The 12,080-nt window shown below is 42.9% G+C and overlaps 1 protein-coding gene across 3 annotated transcripts in view; it reads left to right on the top strand.

The window, feature by feature from the left end:
* DOCK2 (dedicator of cytokinesis 2) overlaps positions 1-12,080 on the top strand; it is a 452,311-nt gene that overhangs the window by 47,259 nt on the left and 392,972 nt on the right. For all 3 annotated transcript variants that reach the window (XM_055555142.1, XM_055555143.1, XM_055555144.1), the window contains exon 9: positions 3,347-3,428. In XM_055555142.1, the coding sequence (XP_055411117.1) occupies positions 3,347-3,428 (82 nt within the window). The remainder of the gene's footprint in view (positions 1-3,346; positions 3,429-12,080) is intronic.

The following is a 12,080-nucleotide window of genomic DNA, read 5'->3' on the forward strand; positions in this document are numbered from 1 at the left end:
GAAAGAAGAGGGCAGGCACAATACAGGGAAGGGGTCGGGGAACTGGGAAGCACTCCCCGTGTCAGTCTGAAGCTGGGTAGCTGTTATTTCCCTAAGAAACCAATTTTCCCCACTCCTGCCTGCCCTAGCCAGGAGGTGCCTACAGTGAGCCTCAGGCAAGTTAGTGCATCAGCGGTGTGGCCCATGGGTGGGCTGGGGAGAATTTGGCTGGGATCAAGCTTTCCCTTGTGGCTCAGCTGGTAAAGAATCTGCCTGCAATGTGGGAAACCTGGGTTCGATCCCTGGTTTGGGAAGATCCCCTGGAGAAGGGAAAGGCTAAACAGTCCATGGAATTCTCCAGGCCAAAATACTGGAGTGGGTAGCCTTTCCCTTCTCCAGGTGATCTTCCCAACCCAGGGATCAAACCCAGGTCTCGCGCATTGCAGGAGGATTCTTTACCAGCTGAGTCACAAGGGAAGTCCAAGAATACTGGCGTGGGTAGCCTATCCCTTCTCCAGCAGATCTTCCCTACCCAGGAATCGAACTGGGGTCTCCTGCATTGTAGGTGGATTCTTTACCAACTGAGCTATCAGGGAAACCCCATATAATTAAAGGTTCTGAGAAATACCCAGGTATTTCACTATGGTGGTCTAGAAATAACCAATGGGAAATAATGAAAAAATATTTTTTGTATATGGAGTCTCGGAGGCTTCTTGGTTCTTTTGATGATAATTCCACTTAAATATTTAGATCTTACTAAAAAAATGTTCCTTTAAGTTGATTACATTTTAACCATTGGTTAATCTGATGCTATGTTCTTTTTGTTATATATTCTATTTCCCCAATGAACTTTGCTCAGACTATTCTTTTAGTCTTCTAGAGGTAAAATGAGAGAAAAGAACAGAACATCAGAGAGAACAAACTTTTCAAAAAAGAAGGTGATTTGCTTTAAGTTTGTTGAATTCTCTTATTATGTCTTTTGGGCTGACTTGGTTTTGAGTTTTATTTTGTTTATATCCCAGTTCAAGATAATGGGCATTTATTTAGAACCAATGGTATGCTCCTGGATGGCATGAAAAACTGAATGAATCAACTCAGCAAATTATACTAATCTTCTAAGTTAAAGAAGTACTAGAAAAATGGTATAGGTGATTGGATTTGCAAAGCAGAGATAGAGACAGACATAGAGAACCAAAGTATGGATACTGGGGTAAATGGAGGGGTGGGAGAAATTGGGAGATTGGGATTGACATATATATACTATTGATACTGTGTCTAAAATAGATAACAAATGAGAACCTATTGTATAGCACAGGGAACTCTAATCAGTAATCAATACTTAATGCGCTGTGGTGACCTGAATGGGAAGGAAATCCAAAAGGGAGGAGAAATATGTATACATGTAGATGACTGATTTTCTGTATAGTAGAAACTAGCACAACATCGTAAAGCAAACATACTCCAATAAAAATAAATTAAAAAAAAAAAAGGCAGTGCTAGATTTTCTGACCTTGCTGATGCAGCTAGACTGACCAGCCTGAGCCAAGCAGGGGTGTGCGCACAGTGTACTGCCGCTAGACGCTATGAGCTGATAAACGATCAGGTGTCAGAACTGTGTGACTGCTCTTCACACGAACTGTCAGTGGGTTCTCCCTACCGTAAGAATCAAGCCAAAATCTTTACATCCTATATGGCCTACATGGTCTGGCCTATCCTTCTAATTTTTCTCTGGCAACTTTTCCCTTGGATCTGCTTTTTAGATGCATAAGCTCCATCCTGTCTCAGGGCCTTTGCACACGTTGTTGCTTTGCTCGAACCATTTCTTTTTCCCACTCTCTTTGCCTGGCCAACTTTATTTACATGTCATATCCTCAGCAAAGACTCCCCTAACTACCCAGACTAGGGCTAGTTCTTCTGATGTACATCCTCACAACATCCTGAACGTTTCCTTTATAGCATGATTGCATATATATATATATATATATATATATATATAGTTGCATGACTGCATGTAAATCAGTACTTAAGTGTATATTAGATACTGGCTAAGGCCCTCTGTGGCCCATCACAGTGTGACATTCATTCAAGGAAATGGTCCTACATCCAGTGGGTTCAGTGGATTACTTAAAATCATTCAAATCTTTACTCAAGTCTTGAAAAGGGAATAAGGTGGGAAGGGCAAATACATTCTTTTTGGGGGGGCTGTGCTGTATGGTTTGTGGGATCTTAGTTCCCCAACCAGGGATTAAACCCAGGCCCTCAACAGTGAGAGCATGGAGTGCTAACCACTAGACTGCCAGGGAATTTTAATATATTCTTAATATATTCTTTTTGTTTGCTTTTTATTTATTTTTCTTTTTTATTATTACTATTGACATAATTCACATAACAGAAACTTTGCCACTTTTTAACATACAATTCAATGGTTTTAGTATATTTTTAATTTTGTTCAACCATCCCTACTATCTAATGTTAGAGCATTTCCATCACCCCAATAGTAAGACTCGTACCCATTAGCAGTCACTCCCAATTCCCTTGTTCTTAACCCCACTGACAACCACTAATCAACTTCCTGTCTCAACAGACCTGCCTATTCTGGACATTTAACATAAATGGAATCATATAATATGTGGCCTTTTGTGTCTGTCTTCTTTCACTTAATATGTTAGAGATTCATCCATGTTATAGCAATTGTCAATCAGTACTATATTCCCTTTTATGGCTTAGTGAGATTCTGTTGAATGGATATACCACATTTTTTTTATCCATTCATCAGCTGATGGACATTTAGGTTGTTTCCACTTTTTGGCTATTATGAATAACTCTGTTATGAACATCCATGTATAAGTTTTTGTATGAATATATGTCTTTATTTCTCCTAGGTAGAGACCTAGGAGTAGAATTGCTGGGTCACATGACAACTCTATGTTTAACTTTTTAAGGACCTGCCACAGTGGCTGCACATCAATATATTCTTAATGTCCAACGAAACACATAAAAATCCTTTCCCTTGAGAGGAAAGGATCCTTTCCCTCTGCCACTCTTTATCACCTCTACATAGAAAATGGCTTCTCTTCAAAAACATTAGGCAGCTGAATTAGAATTTGCTTGCTGGATAGGAGGGGGAAAGAGGTTGTGAACACACATATGTTAGTAATTCCATGGTCTGGCTGGTCTCACGTCTGCCTCTCTGATGGGACTGTGATCTCCTGGAGGGAGGGACAGACAGGGAGAGTCTGTCTCAGATGCTCCCATGTCCCCAGCAAGCAGCATGGTGTCGGGCCCACAGCAGAGGCTCAGTGGGTATCTTTACCGAATGACTGTTGAGACCCCTGACGGTAACGGGCTGCCACTCCTCTTCCCACAGTGAGAACTACCTGGTGCGATGGGGCAGCAGAGGCTTCCCGAAGGAGATCGAGATGCTCAATAACCTGAAGGTGGTCTTCACGGTAGGTGTGTGCAGTCCTCTGGGTGCCACATCCCACACTCGCCAGCCCAGAGTCTTGGAAACGGGGCTGGTCAGTGGTCAGGAGGAAGCGTGGCCTTGGTGCAGAGCTGTGTTCTGGGGTCTCTGCAAAGAGGAAACTTGGGAAGGTGGATCTCCTCCTGGCTCCCTCTTCTTTGCTCCCTCTCTCTTTTTCACCTGTGTGCACGCAGTGAAGAGCACGTGTAAACAAGCATACACCTCTTCCAGCAATAATGTTTAGGTGAACTAGATACAGCAGATTCAGATTGATTCACAGTTAACATGAGTTCCTGCTTTGTGTTCTGACCCTCTAAAAAACCTTTACAAAATACTTGATATTAATAAGGGCCTTTCTAGAACATTGACTGCCTTGGTAAATTGGATATTCTGAACATAGATGACTAAGGCTCTTACGGTTCCCTGGGATCATCCTTCTAAATACCAGTACTCACCAGGCAACACATAAGTAGAAATGTTGAAATCAGTTGTTATTTGGATGATTAATCTCGACAGTGACTTGGCCTTTTAGTTCTAAAAGGGAGAAATACTGGAAAGAAGGAGATAAGGGTTATCACTTCCTGCAGAAACCCACTCTTTCCCTATTTCCACCAAGGTGTGTTCAGAGTATGATCTTAAAATATCCAAGAATATTGGTGTTTTCTGCAAGTGTCTTTGGGGAGAAGAGAATTTGTGAGATTTTTCACTGTGTTGCATGTGAAAAAGGGAGATTTCAGAGGAGGAGCTGGGGAGAGATCTGGGCATGGATCAAACCCGTAGGTTTGATCCAGGAGTGACCAACATGCTAGATTAACCTACCTTGCTCCACAATAATTTTCCATTTACAGCCCATTAAGTTCTATGTCTTATGATGTGTTGCAATTAGATTGGCGCACAGCTGATTTATTTTGTTTGTTAGTTCCTGAAAAATGGGCCAGAGGCCTGGAATAAGATCATAGATCCTAATTGCTTAGACAGAAGTTTTCTTGGCATATATAAATGTGCCTCAATGCTCTTTATCTATTATTAGTTAGAAGGAGGAGCCTATTTATTTTCTTGATAAATAGGAGAATCCCATGGAGTTTCCTGATTAAACCAGGAGACAGATGTTTCACAAGAGGGAGAGAGACAGGGAATCAATCAGTGGTTCATTTTGCAGAGAACCAATTCATGATGTAAACATGCAGGAAAGGGCATTGGTAAGTTTGTGTCACTCAATAATAATGAGACTGCGATCCTGCCTTAGTGCAATTCTGCCTGTGCCTCTACCTCTTCTTCCCACAGCAGATGAACTTGAGAACCTTGGTTGACTGGCTTAACTGCTGACACTTCCCTCTCTTGAAATGATGGGAGTCTTCACTTCAGGGCAGGAAAGGTCATGGTGCTCTAGCTTCTTCTATTGATTCAAGTGCTACCAGTGAGCACCTGCACTTTGTAGGCTCTGAGCTGGGTGCTGAGGATACGGCAGCAGGTGAACTGGTGGCTCCTGGCTCAGGCTGTGATGGGGAGGTTCAGACAGTGATTCAATGACTGAATAAACAAGAGAGATGTCAGGAGGCCATCCATGCAATGCACATAATTAAAGCTGGCTGATGTGATGGCGTTTGACTGGGAATTATGTCCAGCTGGAAATTGAGATGATGTTTAAGTTAGGAATGAGATACGACTTGGCAGGCATGTGCCTTGGTGGCCTCATTTCTCTTGTCTCTGGATGTCAGCTCTTCCTAGTTTGTTCTTTGAGGGTAGAGCCCGAGGAACTGGCACATGGGGTGGGCAAATGCTGGATTTCCCTTCCATCTGCTTCATGAGCATTCACCTTCTGGTTCTGTAAGAGGAAAGGAGCCTATACACAAGGTTCCTCAGATTTTCCCCAGCTGAGAGGTTGCTGCTAACACACGCAGGACAAGACTGAATGGTAATATGAGCACTAGTGTGTTAGTTGCTCAGTCGTATCTGACTGTTTGCAACCCCATGGACGGTAGCCCACCAGGCTCCTCTGTCCATGGGATGCTCCAGGCAAGAATACTGCAGTGGGTAGCCATTCCCTTCACCAGGGGATCTTCCCAACCCAGGGATTAAACCGAGGTCTCCTGCACTGCAGGCAGATTCTTTACTGTCTGAGCCACCAGGGAAGCCCCAAAGCAGCAAGAATGAATTACTAAATCAGGTAGCATGTGTTTGACAGTTTCTTGTCCTGCCTCAGTTTCCCCAAATGTCTGAGATTTGTGAGGCCAAAGTAAAAGTGATTGGCATACAACAGAGGTTGAAGCCTACTTCTGAACTTGCTTGCTTTTACACTCTCCAGGGAATGACTTGTGTTCAAGCATTTTTACTTGTTTTTATAGCAGTAAGATTCCTCAATTCCGATGAAACAGCTTTTAAAGATCTAATTCTTTTTTTGAGCAAGTGAAATTTTTTCTCAAAGAAAAGGGGTAAAAAGGGAGCTTACCTAGGAGACTTATATGATTACCTAGTGTATTAATTTTCTAGGGCTGCTGTTACAAAGTACCACAGATGGGGTGGCTTCAGTCAGTTTGTTCAGTCGGTCAGTCGTGTCCAACTCTTTGAGACCCCATGGACTGCAGCATGCCAGGCTTCCCTGTCCATCCCTGAGTTTATTCAAACTCATGTTCATTGAGTCAATGATACCATCCAACCATCTCACCCTCTGTCATCCCCTCTTCATCCTACCCTCAATTTTTTCCCAGCATCAGGATCTTTTCAAATGAGTCAGTTCTTTACATCAGGTGGCCAAAATATTGGAGTTGCAGCTTCAGCATCAGTCCTTCCAATGAATATTCAGGACTTATCTCCTTTAGGATGGACTGGTTGGATCTCCTTGCAGTCCAAGGGACTCTCAAGAGTCTCCTCCAACACCATGGTTCAAAACCATCAATTCTTCGGTGCTCAGCTTTCTTTATAGTCCAACTCTCACATCCATACATAACTACTGGAAAAACCATAGCTTTGACTAGATGGACCTTTGTCAGCAAAGTAATGTCTCTGCTTTTTAATATGCTGTCTAGGTTGATCATAACTTTTCTTCCAAGGAGCAATCGTCTTTTAATTTCATGGCTGCAGCTACCATTTACAGTGATTTTGGAGCCCAAAATAATAAAGTCTGTCACCGTTTCCACTGTTTCCCCATCTATTTCCTATGAAGTGATGGGACCAGATGCCATGATCTTAGTTTTCTGAATGTTGAGCTTTAAGCCAACTTTTTCACGATCCTCTTTCACTTTTATCAAAAGGCTCTTTGGTTCTTCTTCCCTTTCTGCCATAAGGGTGGCATCATCTGTATATCTGAGATTATTGATACTTCTCCCAGCAATCTTGATTCCAGTTTGTACTTCTTCTAGCCCAGCGTTGCTCATGATGTACTCTGCATGTAAGTTAAATAAGCAGGGTGACAATATACAGCCTTGACATACTCCTTTCCTGGTTTGGAACCAGTCTGTTGTTCCATGTCCAGTTCTAAGTGTTGCTTCTTGACCTGCATACAGATTTCTCAGGAGGCAGTTCAGGTGGTCTGGTATTCCCATCTCTTGAAGAATTCTCCAGTTTGTTGTGACCCACACAGTCAAAGGCTTTGGCATAGTTAATAAAGCAGAAGTAGATATTTTTCTGGAATTCTCTTGCTTTTTCTATGATCCAGTAGATGTTGGCAATTTGAGCTCTGGTTCCTCTGCCTTTTCTAAATCCAGCTTGAACATCTGAAAGCTCATGATTCATGTACTGTTGAAGCCTGGCTTGGAGAATTTTGAGCATTACTTTGCTAGCATTTGAGATGAGTACAATTGTGTGGTAGTTTGAACATTCTTTGGCATTGCCTTTCTTTGGGTTTGGGATGAAACTTGTCCTTTTCCAATCCTGTGGCCACTGCTGAGTTTTCCAAATTTGCTGGCATATTGAGTGCAGCACATTCACAGCATCACCTTTTAGGATTTGAAATAGCTCAACTGGAATTCCGTCACCTCCACTAGCTTTGTTGTAGTGATGATTCCTAAGGCCCACTTGACTTTGCATTCCAAGATGTCTGGCTCTAGGTGAGTGATTACACCATTGTGATTATCTAGGTCATGAAGATCTTTTTTGTACAGTTCTTCTGTGTATTCTTGCCATCTCTCCTTAATATCTTCTGCTTCTGTTAGGTCCTTTATTGTGCCCATCTTTTCATGAAAAGTTACCTTGGTATCTCTAATTTTCTTGAAGAGATCTCTAGTCTTTCCTATTCTTTTGTTTTCCTCTGTTTCTTTGCATTGATCACCGAGGAAAGCTTTCTTATCTCTCCTTGCTATTCTTTGGAACTCTGCATTCAAATGGGTATATCTTTCCTTTTCTCCTTTGCCTTTTGCTTTTCTTCTTTTCTCAGCTATTTGTAAGGCCTCCTCAGACAACCATTTTGCCCTTTTGCATTTTTTTCTTGGGAATGGTCTTGATCACTGCCTCCTGTACAATGTCACGAACCTTCATCCATAGTTCATAAGGCACCCTGTCTATCAGATTTAATCTCTTGAATCTATTTGTCACTTCCACTGTATCATCGAAAGGGATTTCATTTAGGTCATACCTGAATGGTCTAGTGGTTTTCCCTACTTTCTTCAATTTCAGTCTGAATTTGACAATAAGGAGCTCATGATCTGAGCCACAGTCAGCTCCCGGTCTTGTTTTTGCTGACTGTATAGAGCTTCTCCATCTTTGGCTGTAAAGAATATATTCAGTCTGATTTGGGTATTGACCATCTGGTGATGTCCATGTGTAGAGTCTTCTCTTGTGTTGTTGGAAGAGGGTGTTTGCTGTGACCAGTGCATTCTCTGGGCAGAGCTCTATTAGCCTTTGCCCTGCTTCATTCTGTACTTTAAAGCCAAATTTGCCTGTTACTCCAGGTGTTTCTTGACTTCCTACTTTTGCATTTCAGTTCCCTATAATGAAAAGGACATCTTTTTTGGGTGTGAGTTCTAGAAGGTCTTGTAGGTCTTCGTAGAACTGTTCAACTTCAGCTTCTTCAGCATTACTGGCTGGGGCATAGACTTGGATTACTGTGATATTGAATGGTTTGCCTTGGAAATGAACAGAGATCATTCTGTCATTTTTGAGATTGAATCCAAGTACTGCATTTCAGAGTCTTTTGTTGACTATGATGGCTACTCCATTTCTTCTAAAGGATTCCTGCTCCCTGTAGTAGATATAATTGTCTTCTGAGTTAAATTCACCCATTTCAGTCCATTTTCTTTGGCTGATTCCTAGAATGTTGATGTTCACTCTTGCCATCTCCTATATGACCACTTCCAATTTGCCTTGATTCATGGACCTAACATTCCAGGTTCCTATGCAGTATTGCTCTTTACAGCATTGGACTTTACTTCTGTTACCAATCACATCCACAGCTGGGTATTGTTTTTGCTGAAACAATAGGAGTTTAGTTTCTCGCAGTTTCAGTGCCTGGAAGTCCAAGACCTAGGTGTTGGCAGTGTTGGCTTCTTTGGAGGCTTCTCCCCTTGGCTTGCAGATGGCCACATTCTTCTTGTGTGCTCATACGTTCTTTGGTGTTTGTGTCCCAAGGTCCTTATAAGGACACTGGTCATATTGGATTAGTGCCTATCCTAATGACCTCATTTTAGCTTAGTCACCTCTCTAACCTCTCTGTCTCCAAATACAGTCATGTTCTGAGAAATGGGAGGTCAACATATGAGTTTGGTGGTGGGTGGGGGTGGGGTGGCATAATTCGTCCTGTAACATTTAGGAAGGGACCTGTCAGGTGACAGGGATTCTGTGTGGCTCTGGAATGACTCTGAAAGACACCAACATAGATATTTCAAAATATAAAAAAATTCCTCATGGGAGAGGAGAAGTAATTAGGGATGGAGATCATTATGTGGGAAACAGGACCTGAGCTTTCAAGAATGGAAAGGATGTGGATATATAGAGGAATAAGAGGTAATCTTTAGAGGGAGAGGTACAAACAGGGGCTTAGGAAGAGAGATCTAGAGTTGAAAGTGAGCATTGTGTGTTTGTGAAGTGATAAAGAAATCTTTGTGACAAAAATAGAGTACTTGCATGCAGAGAATAGTGGGGAATCAGTGGGATAGGATATATTATGTCCAGGACCTTTCACATCAGCTGAGGGAAATTAACACTAACAGGGAAAGAAATAGGGAGCTATTACCATTGTAGGGGGTAGAGAAATTAAATAATGAACATGGCTTCTAAAGATGAGTTTCAGGGGGATTTCAGGGTGAGTTGGAGGAAGGCATCAGACAGGCCAGAGAAGAGGCTGTCCCACTGGAAAATTAACACTAACAGGGTAAGAATAGGGAGCTATTACCATTGTAGGGGGGGAGAGAAATGAAATCATGAACATGGCTTCTATAGATGAGTTTCAGGGGGATTTCAGGGTGAGTTGGAGGAAGGCGTCAGACAGGCCAGGGAAGACGCTGTCCCACTGGCTGGCTGTGAGATGATTGGCAGCTCAAACTCAGTTGCCTACTGAGCAAGGCAAGAAATGCAAGTGAGGGGAGGGGCTTCCATGGTTAGAAAGCCCCCTCTCCCCAACGTTCTCTGTTTCCTTTCCAGTGGGAGACTTGGGAGAATCTATTCTTCCACCTGTGAGAGGCCAGACCTTGTATCACTGAAGGGTTTTCCATGGAAATGAAACCAAGAAGATACATAAATACATAGATTTATTTTAAGAATTTGGCTCATGTGACTGTGAGGGGCTCACAGGTCTGAAATTGGTAGGGCTGGACAGCAATCTGAAAACTTAGGGAGGATTTATACATTTCAGTGTCTTGAGGCAGACTTCCTTCTTCTCTAGGAAACCTCAGGTTTTGCTCTTAAGACCATCAACTGATTAGATGAGCCCCACTTACATCATGGAAGGAAATGCCCTTTACTTAAAGTCAACTGATTTTAGATACTAATCAGATGTACAAAATGCATCATAGATACATCCAGTCTAGTGTTTGACCAAGCAGCTAGGCAGCATAGCCTATCCGTGTTGACACATAAAATGTAACCGTGACAGCCCCCAAGCAGGAATTGTGGACCATGATGAGGCCATGTCTTGTTCCCAGAAACTCTATGTCTGTCCCTCTTTCTCCCACACCAGCCATAGTGAGAAGCTGGGGATGGCTGCTCTACCAGGCTCTGGCCCTGATGTCAGCAGAGTTCCCAGTACATATGCCTGCATGAAAATTAACTTGGAAGAGAAGTAACTCTTCTCTAGTGAGGTCAGAACCAGGGATCTCTGCTCTGATGCCAACAACGTGCCTCAACATTCCTTCTCCAGCTGAATCTCATTTGGAAGAGGGTCTCAGGAACACTGAAGCTTTTAAGATTTGAACAGGGCACTGGAATGCTGGGGTGGTCCAGGTGGGTTTCCCTCCTGTGCACCTTTGGATGGTGAAAGAAATGCATTGTGGTGTTTAGATTTTGGATCATTTTTACTCTCATTATTCTGATTTCTTTTTCATGTAGACTCCCTATCTCCTCCTCTTTTATTTGATTTGGTGGGCATTTATCATGTTCCTTTACCTGCTGAGTATTTCTCTGCCTTTTCATCTTGTTTATATTGCTGTGTTTGCGGTGGCCTTTCTGTATTCTGGCAGTTTGTGGTTCCTCTTTATTGTGGAGGTTCCTCCCTGTGGGTGGGGTTGGATGAGTAACTTGTCAAGGTTTCCTGGTTAGGGAAGCTTGCGTCAGTGTTCTGGTGGGTGGAGCTGGATTTCTTCTCTCTGGAGTGCAATGAAGTGTCCGGTAGTGAGTTTTGAGATGTCTGTGGGTTTGGTGTGACTTTGGGCAGCCTGTATATTGAAGCTCAGGGCTATGTTCCTGTGTTGCTGGAGAATTTACGTGGTATGTCTTGCTCTGGAACTTGTTGGCTCTTGGGTGGAGCTTGGTTTCAGTGTAGGTATGAAAGCTTTTGGATGAGCTCTTATCAATTAATGTTCGCTAGAGTCGGGGGGTTCTCTGGTGCTCTCAGGTTTTGGACTTAGCCTCCTGCCTCTGGTTTTCAGTCTTATTGTTACAGTAGCCTCAAGGCTTCTCCATCCATACAGCACCGATGATAAAACACCTAGGTTAATGGAGAAACATTGTGGCGTTTAGATTGATGGACTTTGGGGTCAGAGTGACCAGACAGTGTCTCTAAGGACTAAGGTCATGTCCTGGGGGAAGACCTTTATCTTCCTTGTGTCTTGGTTTCCTCATATGTTGAATTGGGCTACAATAATAGTATTGGGCTTTCCTCATGGCTCAGTGGTAAAGAATCCGTCTGCCAATATAGAAGATGTGGGTTTGATCCCTGGGCCGGGAAGATCCCCTGGAGGAGGAAATGGCAACCCACTTCAGTATTTTTGCCTGGAGAATCCCATGAACAGAGGAGCCTGATGGGCTACAGACAGTGGGGTCACAAACAGTTGGACAGGACTGAGCATCTAAACAACAAATAGTATTAATGATAGAACTTTGGAGAGTTGTTAAGACTCAAAGAAGACAATGATGTGTGAGACACTTCTCACAGTGTTTGAGACATCAGTGTGTTCACAGCTTCTACGTTCCTCCTTCTGAACACACAATTCAGTATACTTCTCTGTCCCCTTGCAGTTGGGTATGGCCATGGCCCTTGCTTTGGCCAGTG

The sequence above is a fragment of the Bubalus kerabau genome, chromosome 18, assembly GCF_029407905.1.
Source record: "Bubalus kerabau isolate K-KA32 ecotype Philippines breed swamp buffalo chromosome 18, PCC_UOA_SB_1v2, whole genome shotgun sequence".
NCBI classification, from domain to species: Eukaryota; Metazoa; Chordata; class Mammalia; order Artiodactyla; family Bovidae; genus Bubalus; species Bubalus kerabau.